This window comes from Salmo trutta, chromosome 5, assembly GCF_901001165.1.
Source record: "Salmo trutta chromosome 5, fSalTru1.1, whole genome shotgun sequence".
Taxonomy (NCBI): Eukaryota; Metazoa; Chordata; class Actinopteri; order Salmoniformes; family Salmonidae; genus Salmo; species Salmo trutta.
In genome coordinates, this window is record NC_042961.1 from 38018486 (window position 1) to 38037490 (window position 19005).

The following is a 19005-nucleotide window of genomic DNA, read 5'->3' on the forward strand; positions in this document are numbered from 1 at the left end:
CTTTATCTAACCACACTGTCCGATTTCAAAAAGGCTTTACAGCGAAAGCAAAACATTAGATTATGTCAGGAGAGTACCCAGACAGAAATAATCAGACACCCATTTTTCAAGCTAGCATATAATGTCACAAAAAACAAAACCACAGCTAAATGCAGCACTAACCTTTGATGATCTTCATCAGATGACACTCCTAGGACATTATGTTATACAATACATGCCTGTTTTGTTCAATCAAGTTCATATTTATATCAAAAACCAGCTTTTTACATTAGCATGTGCCGTTCAGAACTAGCATTCCCACCGAACACTTCCGGTGAATTGACTAAATTACTCACGATAAACGTTCACAAAAAACATAATTATTTTAAGAATTATAGATATAGAACTCCTTTATGCAATCGCGGTGTCCGATTTTTAAAATAGCTTTTCGGTGAAAGCACATTTTGCAATATTCTGAGTAGATAGCTCGCCATCACGGGCTAGCTATTTTGACACCCACCAAGTTTGGTACTCACCAAACTCAGATTTAATATAAGAAAAATTGGATTACCTTGGCTGTTCTTCGTCAGAATGCACTCCCAGGACTTCTACTTCAATAACAAATGTTGGTTTGGTTCCAAATAATCCATAGTTATATCCAAATAGCGGCGTTTTGTTGTGCGTTCAAGACACTATCCGAAGGGTAACGAAGGGTGACGCGCCCGGCGCGTTTCGTGACAAAAAATGTCAAAATATTCCATTACCGTACTTCGAAGCATGTCAAACGCTGTTTAAAATCTATTTTTATGCGATTTTTCTCGTAAAAAAGCGATAATATTCCGACCGGGAGTCGTTGTTTTCGTTTAAAGACTGAAAATGAAAACATGGAGTCGTCTCGTGCATGCGCGCACCAGTCTCATTGTTCTCAGATCGACCACTTACCAAATGCGCTACTGTTTTTCAGCCATGGCCTGCAAAGTCATCATTCAGCGTTCTGGCGCCTTCTGAGAGCCTATGGGAACGTTAGAAAATGATCAAGAAGGCCAAGAAGATGATCAAGAAGGCCAAGAAATGGTCAGAGAGGGCGCTTCCTGTTTAGAATCTTCTCAGGTTTTGGCCTGCCAAATGAGTTCTGTTATACACAGGCACCTTTCAAACAGTTTTAGAAACTTTGGAGTGTTTTCTATCCAAAGCTAATAATTATATGCATATTCTAGTTTCTGGGCAGGAGTAATAATCAGATTAAATCGGGTACATTTTTTTATCCGGCCGTGAAAATACTGCCCCCTATCCATAACAAGTTAAGCTTTTTGAAGCTGGTATACAAAACCGAAAATAAGACGCAAAAACGAAACTTAAGAATGGTAAGCTTAGAAATAAAACAGATCTACCGCTTCTTAGACTTGCTTTCAATGAGTGACAGATCTATAATTCACATTTCTATCTGAATTTGGTCAGATCACCCAAAAAGTTACATATTGCAGCTTTAATTGAAAAGGTTTTTGGGAAAGCCTTCCTATCTACCAGAAGACTTTTCATTACCATCATCGCTAACAGCTTCACAAAGTGGTAGACGTGAGTACTGTACACACAGAGGGGCATTCTCGTTGCCTCTTCAGAAAGTTGCAAGAAATACGAATCACTAATGCATTCTGTTCATGTCTTATGATAAACTTGTGCAAATTAATACATTTAGAATGCATTTAGTTGATTCCCTATTAAAGTTAATACACTTTTGAATATTGTTGAATTCCGTTTTAATGCTGGTTTCTGTGAGGGCCCTAATTATCTAATTATAAAATGAGGATCTCCACTACCTATTGTTCCTGCAGTAATGAGTTACCAGCTTCATCATAATTTATCAGCAGATAATTGCCGAAAAGCCTAGGCCTACCAGTAGCCTATGCAAATTAGGAAGCCAAATGAACGACCCCCCCCCCCCACCGATGCAATTCGGTAGGCTACACTCACTGACTGATGAGATGAGTCACTCACTTTTTAGCGTCACTATCTGGCAAGCTCTGACATTTTAGGAAAGGAAATCATTTGGTTTACTTATCCCGATACCATCGACACAACCACGTTGCATGATATATGAATGGCAAAGGGATATAGGAGAATGACCTTATTCAGTCAGTTTGACACCTTTTTATAAACTAGTCAACACTTGCTGTTCAGTTGTCAATCAACGAACAGTAAATTGCCTACTTGAGTAAATAGCCTACTTGGCACAACGACTCCACGTGGCTGGCTATGTGAAAGACAATTAAATGTCATAACAATATTTAGGCTATTAGATTTCGACTCCTCGTTACCACTTACATTACATGGGACATGCCAATTCACGAGCATCATGCTTTCTCTCCCTCCTCCGTGTAAAGAAATTCGGCTGCAACCAGAGATCTGTATAAAATGACGAGATGCTCATGTCTCCGCTTTAAAAATGGGAGTTGTTGTGCCAAAGCGGGAAGGCAGGCGACACGCTTAGATACAAAATAAGCCCATAGAAACACATTGGGCTTATTTTGGCGAGAGTGAAACCTCTCGCTTTGTCTCTGCTGCGTTTCCCCAGTCATCGCTCGCTTTGTGACTGACAGGCGCCTATCCAATCAATAGCTTGCTAGAATATGCAAATCGTTCATTCTAGTTGGAGAGGGCTCGACAAACCTATCGAATTGAAATTTTTAAGTGAAAAGTAGTCTAGTTAATCTGAAAAAATGTAGCCGGCTGAAAATGTGTGTAACCGTGATTAGCCGTCTGCCGCCGCTAATGGAAACACTGATTTAACACAGTCATGGTAGAGCATGCCCGTGCTGACAGTCAGCTGGTTAGACTTCTGTCAGCCCTATGTTAATACCCTCTAGTCAGTGTTACAATGGGGGTCAAAGTTTGCCTTTAAAAAAAGCTTATGTTCAAACCCATAAGTGTTATTGTTGGATATATCACTTTATGAATGGTCTGATGCAAATGTTTTATTAATTCTCTTCAATGGATTCTTTGCTAGATTAATTCTTATATGTTACATATTCTCCCTAATTTTTTCCCCATAGAACTCTGGAATCGAGAGCCTGGTCGAGGAGCTTTGCTCCAAACTCAAGGACATCCAAAACAAACAGAAAGGTTTGTATCTTGGGTTTATACATTTGTATGCCCTGTTGTAACAAACTAGTAAATATAAAAACACGTCAATGATAACGCTTCTTTATCATATTGCTTATAATTCTTCACAGAAGAAAAACCCCTCAACAAATCTTATGGATCTCAGTCTCCTGAACAAGTTGAGTCCTCTTCCTCAAAGGACCAGGTGGAAATGTATGTTTTAATTTTTTATTTTTTTTACCCATAACCACAATAATACTGTCCTGAGTAGCTGGCACAACTAGTTGATTTCTTTTTATTATTCTTTTTATTATTTATCTTAATTGACAACATTTTCTCTCGTTGTTGCAGGTATTATGAAGCCTTTCCTCCTTTGTCAGAGGGATCTGTTTGTCTCCAAGAGATCATGACGGTGTGGAACAAAGCTAAAGCCAGCGCTTACTCTGGCTCATCATCCTCTGCGGCCCCGCAGACCAGCACTGACACCTCCTCCCCAAAAGATTGCAACAGCGATGGTGAAGCTGCTAATGAGGGAACCCCTGAGGCATGCAGCACTAACCCAACCAGCGAGAGAGCCCAACAGCGACGCAGCAAGAAGGAGAAAGAGAACCGATACCATGGTGGCGCAACAGCGGAGGACCGAGCTGCCGTTCACAGCAAGAGGCAGGCGAGGCACAGGTCAGAGGGCAAGTATCGGCCTCGCTCCTGGTCCTCTGGCTCTAGCGAGGCTGGCTCGAGCTCCAGCGGGAACCCAGGCGATTCCAAAATCTCCAGCAGGAAAGCAGTCAGAATCAGGCACAAATCCAAGGAGGCGGGCAGCAGGAGTAAGAGGGGGCGCAACAGAGGACAAGTGAAACTGGCTCTGCAGGCCATTGACAAAGAGGGGCGCAGGAATGCTGGAGGCAGCAGCAGCAGCACCACTGGAGGCCCTGCAAGGCAAACACAGCTCTACAAAAAGGGGAACAGGCCGCTGAAGGAGATTCGAAAATATCCAGGTTGGGGGGACGCAAAGGAGTCTGGAGCTGAGGCCAGCAACAAAAAGGAGTACATGGAAGAGCCCCTGTGGTACACAGAGCCCATCACAGAGTATTTTGTACCTTTCAGTAGCAGAAAGAGCAAACTGGAAACAAAGTACCGGAGTAAGGTGGACTCTCCAGACGACTCGACTATGTCTGCCAACTTTGAAAGGCTCTCTGAGAGAATGCAAGGCATCTACATTGCCAACGCAAGCTTCCAGAGGTCGTATCTGGCAGCGGGAACCTTTGTGGATGGGCACTTTGTTGAGGTGCCAGGCGACTCAAATGAGGCTAACGACCTCAATGGGACCTCAAGCTTCCCTCCGCCCGAGGATAGTAGAGATTTAGATGATGACCATCTGTCTGAATTCACTCACTTCTATGAAGTCGATATTTATCAATCCATATTGGATCCTAGTGCCTCAGACTCAGTACAAGAGAGTCGGATCTTGAGCATGATTCGACAGAAGAGCGAAGAACAAAGAGACTTTGAGACAGAATGTTGTTTAGTGTTAGATGGCCTTCAGCTGCAAGGGGAAAGTGCAATAAGGGTGGACTGTCAGGAAACTTTGGCAGCTGATGGGTTCCTCATGCAGGATTTGGAAAACATGGCTCAGGTCTGGGGATGTTATTCATCCTCTAGCTCTGAAGATAAAGATGGAGAAAGCTTTGTAGGGGACTCTCCCGTTCAGCTCTCCCCCACTTTGGACGGTGTTACATTCACCATCAGCACGCTGCCTGGAAACCTGGAGGAGCCTCATCTCCCAGAAGCCACGAGCGATGCGTCTGGTCTGAACAACTCCTGCTTCTCTCTTTTTGAGCTGCAGTACGATAGCCCCACTCTTTCTTTTCCCTGCGACTCACTCACCGTTGGTCAAGAAAACAACACAGATTCAAGTAGCTGTCTAGAACCACATTGTAACAAGCAGTCTCGTTTGCTAATATGGACCAAAAATAGTGCCTTCGATGAAACTGAACATTGTTCAAACCTTTCAACCCGAACCTGCAGTCCATGGTCGCATTCGGAAGAGACGCGTTCAGACAATGAGCAAATAAACGTTCATACAGAGGAGTCCGCTCTAATTGGCAATGAAGAGATTAATTGTATAATCCTCCCCATCTCTGGTACATACCTAGAGGAAGAAATCCTGGACTTTTTACAAGAAGACACCGGTCGTCAGTGCGATGAGGCCAATGTAGGCACAGTGTCCAATCCGACCTTCGCAAAGAAATCTAAATTGGAGTCCATTTGTGGAATAGCGTTAGAACAGTACGACGCTGGCATGTTTTCGCATGACACAAACCAACAGTGTGACAACTACAGCTCAGGGATAATAAAGGACATTTGGACAGCTATCGGAGATGGAGATCCTGATCTATCACTAGGAGGAGAGAAGCCAGGCGAGGGCTTGTTCTCCAAAGAGTCGAGCAGCTACCACTGCGGTTGCCTTGACGTGCAGCTAAAGGAAGTTTGTCCCATCCAGGGGCCTCTGAAGAAGGCAGTGCAGCACTCTGAGTACCACCTGTGGGAAGGCAAGAATGAAGAGCAGGCCCTCCTGGCCAAAAACGAACTCTCGAAGATGAATGCTTCTGGGGATTACATGACGCCGTCCAAGCCCTGGGACGTGAACCCTGAGAAAGACAACACATCGTTCATCCTGGGAGGAGTGTACGGAGAGCTGAAGACGTTCAGTGGTGATCAGGACTGGGCCGTGGTGCCGCCTGGCGATGCGAGAGGCAGCCTGCTACAGTGTGCCGCTGCTGCTGCCTCTGGCTCAGACGTGGTCACCATTGCTGGTACAGATGTGTTTATGAATACGGGCAGCTGCTTTGCCCCTGGCCATAAGCCCTTCTGGAGGCCCCTGGTCTCCTTCGGGCAGAGCGACCAGGCTACTATAGGAGGTGGGGAAGGTTTGAATAAGGGATTTTCTTTAATCTTCCATGAAGATTTACTCGGATCCTGTGCAGGCTTCCAAGGCGAGGAGCCAGGACTCGACAACCCGTTTGCGTCCTTCGATCTGAACAATCAGTTCTCTCAAGTCCTCCACGTAGAATGCTCCTTCGAGCCTGAGGACATGGCTTCGTTCAGCCCAGGGTTCAAGCCCAAGTCTATATTGTGCTCGGACTCTGAGAACGACGCTTTCCACCCACGGCTATACGGCATCAACCAGACCACCCAGTACAGGGCCATCCGCATCTCCCCCAGGACTCACTTCCGACCCATATCCACCTCAGAGCTGTCGCCCGGTGGAGGGAGCGAGTCGGGGGCTGATTCCGAGAAAGAAGAGGAGAAGAGTGTTCCATTCCTGGCCCTGCCAGATGTCTTCGATGACCCTCAGGCCGACCTCAAACCGCTGGAGGAGGACGCAGAAAACGAGGGCCCCTGCTACGGGAAGTCAGAACTGGAATCTGGTAAATTCCTGCCCAGATTGAAGAAGTCTGGCATGGAGAAGAGTGCCCAGACCTCACTGGATTCTCAGGAGGGCTCCAACACCCTCCTGCCAATCGCTGAGCAAGAGATTTGCTTAGACTGCGAAATGGCGGCCGCAGCGGGAGCAGCAACATTGATGGCAAGCGGACGGATGGACGTCCCAGTCAATCAGATTCAGAAGGAAGAATCTTGCAGAGAGAAGGAAGCCAGCAAATGTGCAACGGCTGGTCAGTGTCCCACATATGGGAAAACCTATGACTTCATTGAAGATTTGCATGAGGTAAGAATGTTATAAGAATGTCTAGGTGGGTTGGATCAGAAGTTACTTTAAATTTTTACAATGAAACAGTTTCCCCTGCGTTAGACTAATACCTTCCCTTTCTTCTTTTTAGTTCCCTCTATTAAATATTAGTGGACAGGGAGGAACTGGCAGCCAGCAAGATGAGTGCTGGTGGCAGAACACACTCTGTTCCCCCCTTTTCCCCGGATCTCAGTGTACAGGTATGATCAATCAGAGTTAGGGTAAATATATCTTGGGCCTACGGCTGAGATTACTTCATTTTTATTGCCTTACTTTAAATTTGGAAGCGCTTGATTTTTTTCGTTTGTCCTGACAGATGCAGATGGGTCATGAATTGGTCATACATTTTATATACAACTACTTAGTTTAAACTGAATTACAAATATTAAAATATGTATCTTAGTTGCAAGTCATCAGTATTCACAGCCAGCATAGTCATTCCTATAAGTGTCAGCTGTTCAGAGTGCTTTAGAATAGACATACCAACATTTGACATTTTAGTCATTTAGCAGACGCTCTTATCCAGAGCGACTTACAGTAGTGAATGCATACATTTCATACATTTTTTTTCTCCGTACTGGTCCCCCGTGGGAATCGAACCCACAACCCTGGCGTTGCAAACACCATGCTCTACCAACTGAGCCACACGGGACAACACCAGTGCGCTCTACCCCCCGTCGCCCCAGTGACACAATCCTGAAACATGTTCCAGTTAACACATTTTAATCCAGTGATCAAATACAAAATGTTTCTGTTTTACTTTAAGCTGAGGCTCAATTAACAAATACCCTGTGCACAAGCTCACTGTTCTAGAGGCCATCTTTCTCACCCAATGTCTTTATTCCTGCAGGGAGCAGCAACATCTGATAACTCTATCTCTGTGGAGTGTAAGCCTATTGTCGAGAGGATATAACCTCTTCTCGTTTGACTGCACCTCTACTAGCAGATATAGGGGAGACCTCAGGACCGGGAAACCAAAGGCTACTGGACATAGGAACCCCCCCACCCCACATCCCAACCCTGCTGATTTTCAGTTACTAACTTGAATCGTATGTAATCAACAACCACAACAAAAGAGTGAAAATATGAAAACTCAAAAAATATGTTCTACATGTCTTTGTGATGCAATATCTGAATACATGCATACATAGATTTGCTTTAGTTGATTCTTCCAGACATTAATACTCTTCATTAGTCACAGTTAGATATAAGGGACTATCTTGTTTTTCCTTCCATCGGTTTTTCCAGCTTTCTTTTTGCTTTTAAACTAGGATACTGGTAGTTGTAGTGTCCAAATGGTTGTGCCTGTCCTACTAGTCTCACTCCTTCTTTTCTAGTGTAACTGCTACAATTTCCATGAACTGACTGTGATGTCGCTCTTCATAACGTAGTATGAAAGCACCGCGATTGCATCCTCTCTTTCTTTCTCCACCCCATCATTCAGAAAGTGAAGGAAGAATGTGGTGATTTGTGAGTTGTGCAATAACTTAGAAGCTTATTTTGGTAGCATGGGTGCCTTTCTGAATGTGGAAAGAGAAAGAATGTGTGCATCTTTCCTCTGAAAAATCTGTATCAAAGATCCCCCCCACCCCCAGAAGTGTGCGAAGTTGCTCTAAATTAGTATGATTTAGAAGGGTGGTTGTCAGTTTTTCAGAACCTTAGTAGTAGATATAGGTAGTATGGTTTGTGAGGCAAAAAAAGTACAAAACTTCAAAAAAAAAGAATTTATTGGAATTGAAACAAGAAAAATATTTCAAAACTGATGTTCAATGCAACAACAAAAAATAATGAAAAAAAAAAAAAGCACGTTTGAATTCGATTTGGGGAGTTATGGCCCTTTGCAAAAATATTCAATTACAGTCATCTCTACAGAGGCACCGATTTGGTGCAATCAAAATCAACTCCATAGTACAAACAATTGGTGCTATGAATTACTGTTGCAATTTCGATATTGTGGCCGTGATCTGTAGATCCTGTAGTTTTGTTTGTTGAGGCAGAGTGGAAGGATATTTTGGAGAGGAAAAAAAGAAGAGCAAAATAATTGACTGCTGATGGTTCTCACTTTATGTGGGCTTGGTTTTCATTTTAAGAACTAGTATGTTTTTATTTGAACTAGTAAGTTAACTGGCCTGTAATAACAATTGAAGAAAATAGTTACAGGTATTTGATTTAAATATTATCAGGTCGCAACAAATTCAGACTGTAGTACAAGAATATAGTATCACTATGCTCATTGGACTGTAAGGTATACAGCAGAAGCAGGATATTAAAGTCAATAAAAAAATGTATGCTGACACTACTTAACTGAAAAGTGTAATTTAAAACAGAGGAAAAGGTGATCAACCAAAAATAACATAATTCCACCGAAGTACAAAAATATTTCATTTTTATTTAGAGGTGTGTTTTACTTTCATTTTTGGTATACAGTAGCCTGTATCCAGAAATGTCTCACTTTTTATGTGTGCGTACGTGTGTCTGCATTGAACACGTATAGACATTGGTTCAAAATGACATTGTGTGCAAGATCTTTACCAAGAGAAATGCAAAACATATTTGTGCCCCAAACCCTCTAAGTGCAAGTGCACGAACTAAGTTTAATTCGAGGCCCTAAGATGTTGGATCGATTGTTTTTGTGGCCTGTACATTGACTATTAAATCCTGCGTTAACTCACATCTTTAGACTAAATGCATTGTGCATATCTTTATATCCCTGCAGGGGGTTATTTCAGGTTTTTGTTTCCCTCCTTCCCTTTCAAAATATGAGTCCATATACCGTTTTTGGGGGGGCAAGAACTGACTGAAGACTTAGGAATTGAAGCACAGGCAACAAATGTTTGTTACCATGCCTCCATGTACTCTTGTGATGCATTTGTTGCGCAGTCCAAAATATGTCTGCCAACAACATGGGCACAAACGGGTTTAAATGCACTGTCACAAGGCACAGTGTCTCCATTGTGAGCACTGTCATTGATCCTAGGTTTTTACTATTCATAGACCTCTTAATGGACAGTGGTATCTTGAGTTGGTTTGGCAAAGTCAATAGCAAACTGTTTCAATTTGCCAGGGCCTCAGTGTCTGCCCCATAATTTGATGTTTGTTCTTCACTTGTGTTAAACCGATTGAAACATGAATGAAAGACTGCTCAGAAAATGTCAGGCTGCTTTCAATTCTTTATTTTATTTAGACAGTTGTCAGTCACTCAGGAATACTTAAATACTAAACATTTGTTTTTAAAGTAGGTGAAAACAAGTATGTGGCAGTGCATCAGTACTTTCATTCAAGCATTAATTTATTACTGAAACTTTATTTGAGCAAAAAATTGGCAGGTGTTTATTAATCCCAAGATTTGTACAGTTAATTGTACAGCACTTAGTTTTAGAGCTAACTTTTGAAGCTGGCCGAGCAATTTGAGATTGCATAAGTAATGTGAGGATGACCTTTTCATGGCCCTCGGACATATGCAATATCTTGGCGCATGTAAACTTAAACATTTAAGCGTATGTGGAGGAAATTCACTGTTCATTTAGCATGAAAAGTTATTTTTGAGTGAGGGAGAGCTGAAAAAATAAAGACCCAACCGTTATGGAGTGTCTTTCAAATAAGAGCAGCATGCCAACATGACACGTCATCTCTAAGTTGAGGTTTAAACAGGTTTTAATTATATAAAATAAGTACAGGTGAGGGTAAAGAAGTGATAATAAAAATAGAAAAATTGTGAGTGTGGGGATATGAGACCGAGTCACAAAGCACTTAAATAGATGCATTTCTTTCAAACTCCCATGTATTTTCCTTTTTATGTTATTCCATGGTAAGGTTTCGTTTATATATTGAGAAAAAAGTTTGGCGAGAAAATGCATCAAGTGAGAGTATGCATTAGAAACTACATTGAAAAGGTTTAACAAATTGAGTTTTGATTGTACTGTGGTCTGAAGAACATAGCATATCCAGCACTGAAAACCAGTTTTCCTTGTCTCTTCATTTCCACTAGATGACACCCTCCCATCCCAGCTCATCCCATACCTTACTCCCTCATCCTTCTCCCAACTGTGTCAAGTGGTTGTATTGTTCTAATTTCATGTACACCCCGAGTAAATTATTTTTTTCATTGTGGAGTTTTTTTAACATCTAATAAAGGTATAAACCAAATCACCTCAGGTTCTGTTCATGTCTTATTTGCACCATGTTCACTGTACTTAAGGATGCATTGCCATGAGTTCAGTGTTATAATTAATGGGCATAATAGTTGTAGAGAATATCAATATAAGTGTAAAGACACTTTCTCAAGGAGGCAGAATTCTGCAGAAATTAGTCTCCTTCCTGGCTACACATTGGAACCAGAGGGCAGATATGATCTGCTACATACAGATACAATAGTCCTAATAAATAGTACAGCCTTGTCACCTGTATATGGTCAAATATATTGAAACTACTTTTATTTGCTCTTGAATTGCTGGACTGACATATACACTTTTTACATTATTTGGTCATAGGAAAGTGATTATGACTTTAAATTCTGCATATGTGGAGATTGAGTGAAAATAATGGAAAACCCCACATTGCATTACGTCCATTACAGAATATCGGCTAAATGTCACATTATAAATGCATAGAACACCATCTGTTTTCATTGTCATTTGGCGTCCTAGTATAACATCTAACAAGGACTCAATTTACCATAAGGTTCCTGGACAAGTTGACCACATTGAAACTTGTCCTGTTAGTGATGGAGACTGAGACGATTATTCACGCCTTGGCGGCTGACAGGTGAATTCATCGACGCAGTCGTTTTCTTGGCTCGATTACATTGCGCTCAATTCGGTAAGTTTATTTTAAAATGGCTGCGGAAGCACCGAGACAGGTATGTTATTACGAAGACTGGATAAACTTACCTAGTGTCTTTTCATAGAATTTTAACCAATCCAGATGGTGTAGTTCTTTAATGCTCTGTAACATTTGAGCAACACTATCGGCTTGAATAAAGGAAAAGGGAAGCGTGTAGAACTGACGTAACGTATCATTTGAGACGTTGGCAATCGCGTGAGCGAGTCGTTTGCCAAGTTGACATGATTGGCATTTGTGGCACTTTTAAGCCACCAAAATGACACATTCATACGGCTCGTACTTTTACCCATCACTGCTGAAGGACACGTTGTGTGTGTGTGTGTGTGTGTGTGTGTCAATGAGTCCTGAAAGCGTACTTAACAGACACTTTCCTCAGTAAACAAACACCAAGCTATGCTTAGAGCGGAGGTGAGGTGAAGTTGCAGCAACGTATCATCATGGACCGATCGAGGAGCCGACAGCAACCTGCCCCGTCGACAGTCCACCTGTAGCATCAACATGGCACATTCCACGGAGGGGACCAAAAACCGGAGAGGAAGTGGTAGGTAGACTGTCGTTTTTGGCATTTGATTTAGGCTAGTAGTGAGCTGGAGCAACAGGTGGATGATATGCAAATCAGTAGCCTATTTATTCATAATGACATTATTGCTTATGGCACAATGCTGCACTGGCAATGAAAGTGCAGTTGCAAATGATAAGAAATTCATAGTGATTGCCACTCCTTGACACTCAATGGTGACGTATTTAACTTAATAAATTGTGTTTTCCTCTAGTGACAGTCTAACTCAACAGTAGCGGTGGGTGGGTAAAATCACTGAGGAAGCCAAGCCAGTAAATAATCCATATTACAACCTATGTTATGATAATTGCGTTGTTGGCTCTATAACCCATTCGTTCATATGCCAGCGTGATATACAATAAGGCCGTGACAACAAAAAGAACAGTCACACAATGGCGGAATAAATTCAACTACACATATGTTTGTTTCATCACAACTGGAGACCAACATCTGTCCGGTGAACTCCACAAAGAAAATATTGCATGTAACAAACAGTTATATGACCTGCAACATGGTCAAGCAAGTTAGTGTTTTCAACAGTTTATTAACAACTATTGATTTAGAACCACAGAGTTATCACAAGTCAGCACAAAAGACAACAGGAGTACTGCACTGCCTCCACTATTTCAGCACCATTTCAACTTAACATTTTAAACATAATCAAATCGACAAGGCTCACTTAGTTTAATACACTGAAAACAAACTTAAAGATATCAAACAATTTAGTCCAATCAATGTTGCTAAATATCATGTGGCTGTACATGGTACAGATTTCAGTGTGTGTGTGTGCGCATGCGTGCACAGAGGTGATTATTATTATTTATTTATTTTTTACATTTTTTGACTCGCCCTACTTGTAGACTAGTTGAATGCTAATGCCATCCTCTTTCGTGTTGGCAAACTGTCTATGGCTCTGTCATACAGTACGTTTTTAGTTTTTGTTGTCATAGGCTAGCAAGCATTATAGCTCGGTAGCCTAACTTCATCGCATGGGCAACAATGAACCAGCTAAGTTAGCTAGCTAGTTAACGTGAGCCTAAAAGGGCTAGGCTACGTATTGAACTTCAATCGTCTCAGGCCAGTGGCACAACATTCATTAATGGTTAGATCAGAATTGGTGTCATAATCATTGGCCTGTACAGAGAATTAAGTCAAAACCACAAGCCAAATCCCCATCTCCATCCATGGCATAGGAAAGGCCTGATTTTAGCATGCTAACTACTGCAGGACATCAACACAAGCCTACCAGAAACAAAAATTACATTTAGCTTAAAATGTGATTTGATTGGTGTGAAGCCAAATCCAAACTACCCACCCTTGGGTGGCGTTTTGCTTAACCATAACAACCCACAGTTGTGAGACCCTGGGTCTCGACCCCACCCCGCCCTTTGCAACTGGATCCTAGACTTCCTGACGGGCCGCCCCCAGGTGGCGAGGGTAGGTAACAACATCTCCACCCTGCTGATCCTCAACACTGGGGCCCTACAAGGATGCGTTCTCAGCCCTCTCCTGTACTCCCTGTTCACCCACGACTGCGTGGCCATGCACGCCTCCAACTCAATCATCAAGTTTGCAGACGACACTACAGTGGTAGGCTTGATTACCAACAACAACGAGACGGCCTACAGGGAGCAGGTGAGGGCCCTCGGAGTGTGGTGTCAGAAAAATAACCTCACACTCAATGTCAACAAAACAAAGGAGATGATCGTGGACTTCAGGAAACAGCAGAGGGAGCACCCCCCCTATCCACATCGATGGGACAGTAGTGGAGAGGGTAGAAAGTTTTAAGTTCCTCGGCGTACACATCACGGACAAACTGAAATGGTCCAACCACACAGACAGCGTGGTGAAGAAGGCGCAACAGCGCCTCTTCAACCTCAGGAGGCTGAAAAAATTCGTCACCAAAAACACTCACAAACTTTTACAGATGCACAATTGAGAGTATCCTCTCGGGCTGTATCACCGCCTGGTATGGCAACTGCTCTGCCCATAACCGTAAGGCTCTCCAGAGGGTAGTGAGGTCTGTACAACGCATCACCGGGGGCAAACTACCTGCCCTCCAGGACACCTACACCACCCGATGTCACAGGAAGGCCAAAAAGATCATCAACAACCACCCAAGCCACTGCCTGTTCACCCCGCTATCAACCAGAAAGCGAGGTCAGTACAGGTGCATCAAAGCAGGGACCGAGAGACTGAAAAACAGCTTCTATCTAAAGGCCATCAGACTGTTAAACAGCCATCACTAACATTGAGTGGCTGCTGCCAACATACTGACTCAACTCCAGCCACTTCAATAATGAAAAAATGTATGTAATAAATGTATCACTAGCCACTTTAAACAATGCCACTTCATAATGTTTACATACCCTACATTACTCATCTCATATGTATATACTGTACTCTATACCATCTACTGCATCTTGCCTATGCCGTTCGGCCATCGCTCATTCATATATTTTTATGTACATATTCTTATTCATTCCTTTTCTTTTAACATTTTATTTGATTTGAGCTCAGTTCAATGCTGATTGGCAATTTCATTATAATTGTTTTATCAAGGGAGGCCAAATGCTTGCTGACATCTATCAATCAAATGCTATGGCAGCAACATGTCATACTATTTCAGTCCAGACAGCATAAGATACATAGGCTACACATATTGAGACAGAGGGGTGCTGTTTCCCTCACTCTGATTATTTATCCACTGAGATTCAGCCACTGGCGAATTTACTGAAAAATATAAAGACACAAAGAGACGAAAGATCCATTATTTTATATATACAATACCAGTCAACAGTTTGAACACACCTACTCATTCCAGGATTTTGTTTTTATTTGAACTATTTTCTACATTGTAGAATAATAGTGAAGACATCAGAACTATGAAATAACGCATGGAATCATGTAGAAACCCAAAAAGTAGACACACTTTGCCTTGAAGACAGCTTTGCACACTCTTGGCATTCTCTCAACCAGCTTTGAGGAAGTCACCTGGAATGCATTTCGTTTAACACAGGTGTGCCTTGTTAATTAGTGGAATTTATTTCCTTCTAAATGCTTTTGAGCCAATCAGTTTTGTTGTGAGAAGGTAGGGGTGGTATACAGAAGATGGCCCTATTTGGTAAAAGACCAAGTCCAAATTATGACAAGAACAGCTCAAATAAGCAAAAAGAAACGGTCCATCTTTACTTTAAGACATGAAGGTCAGTCACTACGGAACATTTCAAGAACTTTGAAAGTTTCTTCAAGTGCAGTCGCAAAAACCATCAAGCGCTATGATGAAACTGGCTCTCATGAGGACCGTCACAGGAAAGGAAGACCCAGAGTTACCTCGGCTGCAGAGGATACGTTCATTAGAGTTACCAGCCTCAGAAATTTCAGCCCAAATAAATGCTTCCCAGAGTTCAAGTAACAGACACATCTCATCTACTGTTCAGAGGAGACTGCGTGAATCAGGCCTTCATAGTTGAATTGCTGCAAAAAAAACACTACTAAAGGACACCAATAAGAAGATACTTGCTTGGGCCAAGAAACACGAGCAATGGACATTAGACCGGTGGAAATCTGTTCTTTGGTCTGAATTAGAAATTTTTGGTTCCAACCACTGTGTCTTTGTGAGACGCAGAGTAGGTGAACGGATGATCTCCACATGTGTGGTTCCCACCGTGAAGCATGGAGGAGGAGGTGTGATGGTGTGGGGGTGCTTTGCTGGTGACACTGTCAATTATTTATTTAGAATTAAATAATACCACAGCATTCTGCAGTGATACGCCATCCCATCTGGTTTGCGCTTAGTGGGACTATCATTTGTTTTTCAACAGGACAATGACCCAACACACCTCCAGGCTGTGTAAGGGCTATTTGACCGAGAGGGAGAGTGATGGGTTGCTGCATCAGATGACCTGGCCTCCACAATCACCCGACCTCAACCCAATTGAGATGGTTTGGGATGAGTTGGACCGTAGAGTGAAGAAAAAGCAGCCAACAAGTGCTCAGCAAATGTGGGAACTCCTTCAAGACTGTTGGAAAAGCATTCCAGGTGAAGCTGGTTGAGAGAATGCCAAGTGTGTAAAGCTGTCATCAAGGCAAAGGGTGGCTACTTTGAAGAATCTCAAATGTAAAATATATTTTGCTTTGTTTAACACTTTTGGATACTACATGATTCCATATGTATTATTTCATAGCTTTGATGTCTTCACTATTCTACAATGTAGAAAATGATACAAATAAAGAAAAACCCTTGAATGAGTAGGTGTTTACAGTCTTTTGACTGGTACTGTATATATTGGTCAAATACTTGGGGATATCCCCTGGCATCCATGAATACACACCACTGTAACGCAACATGAGTTTCTAGTCTCTATTCATTACATATCCAGCAATAATGAGAACAATGCAATTTTGCACTAGGTATGTGTGTTGAGTGGTATGATGCAGGATTCACACTTGTCAAAGTGAACAGGCCTAGACTCATTCAGCTCCACTCAGTCTTCAGTCTGTGTTCAGCGTTGTCATCTTCAGTTCAGTCGCATTGTCTGTATTATGTGTATACGGAATCCCTTTTACATTGCTACGTTTTGTTATTTCACCATTTTGTTCTCTTTCTCTCTAGTAGAGGTGCTTAATATATCACAGAGAGGAAGTGTAGCATCTAGTCTTTTATTATCTTAAGCATTGTTGTTTGTGTATCTTAGTCGTTGATCGTGTTCTTCTCCATGCAATGTGAAATGTGTCCATGCCTTCCTGCGACGCTAAACCTAACACAGGAAACAGACTAGGCTTGTACTACTTTTAGGAACTATGGCAATCATTCACATACCGACCAGGAGTAGAAATTGCCAAACGCGTGACATCTTAACAAAAATACATACTACTGTGAGGAAATGAAGACAGAATGCAGTGTCATTTCAGCTTCTTATCAAATACAGATTACGCTTGACATGTTATTTTAATTCCTATAAAAATAATTTACCACTCGTCGACTCAGTGAATTCCAGGCTGGGAGACAAACCATTATCATGATAAATGATAACATCCGTTGCCATGACAACATTGATTAATTTTCTTTCTGCCAGGTGTGGGGTTTAGCTATTAAAAGAAGCATGTGCTTCATTAGCACAGTGACAACCTGTCTGTCTCTCTCTCGCTCTGGTTTCTTCCATCTCTCCCCACTCCTTGTTTCCATCCTGTCTTGGGGCCAAGTCCAACTGAGACTCACATGACAACCTCTTGATCAGGTTAAAGCTGACTGGGGCTTTAGGTCAGTTTAGTCAGTGGGAAACTGCTATTGTTAAGGAAATTTATTTAGTTCTCAATCATATGTACAGCCACCAGCCTATTGTTTTTGCCAGATAATCTTTATTTTATCATATTATGTTTTTCCCTTTTTCTTGTAGCACTTGGTGACAAGTATTGTGCCAGGGGCAGTATATCTATCACACCCAGGGGTCTTCTCTCCTGGACCTCAACAGTAAGACCCCTTGTAGCCTAGACTCCGATGTACGTTCTTCGCTTATTTGGTGCGGTCCAGGCAGGAACACAGTACAGGAGGTCCGTTCAGATTTCAGCCTGCGTTTTGGGTTTCAGTTTCAGCCTGGTTACTGGCCGGATCCTCTTTCACTTCCCTGTATGTTTCTGCTCCATTGTTACTGTTATTTGATGGCTTGGCCAATGGGGAGGTGGGTTCTAGGTCAGAGCGATTTGTAAGCAGAGAACCTAATCTCTGTCCTAGTCCTACTTTTCACTAGTAGGAGACTCTCGTCCCTATAACAGCTCTGTTCAAATTAATTCCTTGTTCGTTCCAGGTGTGGCTGGAGGAACCATAATGAAGAATGGCATGGTCAGCATAGAACCCGTTTCCACAGCACAACCAAGCCCAGACCTCCACAACCACCATGAGCACAACAAGCCCCCTCTCACCCAGCACTCCCTGCCCAGTTATAAGGCCTCCGCCCTTCACTACGGCAGCCCCCAGCCGGGCCCTGACGACCAGGACTGCAACAGCCTGGCCTCCCAGGACTCTGGCATCCCCACCCTGGAGATCAACCACCCCGAGCACATCCACGCCCACCCACACCCAGGAGAGAGTGGCCTTACCCTGGGGTCGAACCACCACGACCAGGTACCCGCTACCCTCTCTCTGGACCAGTCTGGAGACAGCGCTGGCCTCCGCAAGTCCTCCACCTTCCCCCACAGCGGCTACGACTTGGTGCGCCTCTTCAGCCCCGCCCCCAGGTCCAGCGCTGGTGTGGGAGTCATCGCGATGGGGATGAGTGGCGTGGGAGGCAGAGCCCTGAACCGCAGCGACGACATCTCGGTGTGCAGCGTGTCGAGTCTGAGCACGGAGCTCTCTGCCACGCTGTCGGCGTCCAACGAGGATATCCTGGACTTCATGGTCACCTCCGACTCCAGCGCCATCGTCACCATGGAGACTGATGATGGCGGCAGCGCCCACTTCTCAGACGTGGCGCTGTCGTTGTCTCCAGGCGGTGATATCGGCGGGGGTCTGCGGAGTCCGCGGCAGAGACACATGGGTCCGGGGGCAGAGGTTGAGGGCAAGCCCAAGAAGCTGGGGACGCTGGCTAGCTTCTTCAACAGGTAAGATTAAATCTGTCTACACAGTGAAGGTTATCACTATGTGATCTTGAGTCTTTTTGGGTCAGTGTGTGTGTGTGTAAACCAATTTTCAACGTAAATCTCCCATTGACATAGTGCACCGTTTTTATAAGAAATTTGAGATTCACATGGCAGATGTACATAGGATTCAGTGCTTACA

General features: G+C 43.1%; 2 protein-coding genes across 3 annotated transcripts in view; both read left to right on the forward strand.

Annotated features, from left to right (window-relative positions):
• The window catches only part of LOC115194110 (uncharacterized protein KIAA0232), a 62576-nt gene extending 51601 nt beyond the window's left edge, over positions 1–10975 (forward strand). For both annotated transcript variants that reach the window (XM_029753490.1, XM_029753491.1), the window contains exons 4-8: positions 3030–3099; positions 3210–3291; positions 3430–6805; positions 6918–7026; positions 7677–10975. In XM_029753490.1, coding sequence (XP_029609350.1) covers positions 3030–3099; positions 3210–3291; positions 3430–6805; positions 6918–7026; positions 7677–7693 — 3654 coding nt within the window. In that variant the 3' untranslated portion in view covers positions 7694–10975. The remainder of the gene's footprint in view (positions 1–3029; positions 3100–3209; positions 3292–3429; positions 6806–6917; positions 7027–7676) is intronic.
• Positions 10976–11661: 686 nt separating this feature from the next.
• The window catches only part of LOC115194111 (TBC1 domain family member 14), a 79421-nt gene continuing 72077 nt past the window's right edge, over positions 11662–19005 (forward strand). Inside the window, exons 1-3 of the mRNA XM_029753492.1 lie at positions 11662–11684; positions 12045–12209; positions 18035–18827. Coding sequence (XP_029609352.1) covers positions 12167–12209; positions 18035–18827 — 836 coding nt within the window. The 5' untranslated portion in view covers positions 11662–11684; positions 12045–12166. The remainder of the gene's footprint in view (positions 11685–12044; positions 12210–18034; positions 18828–19005) is intronic.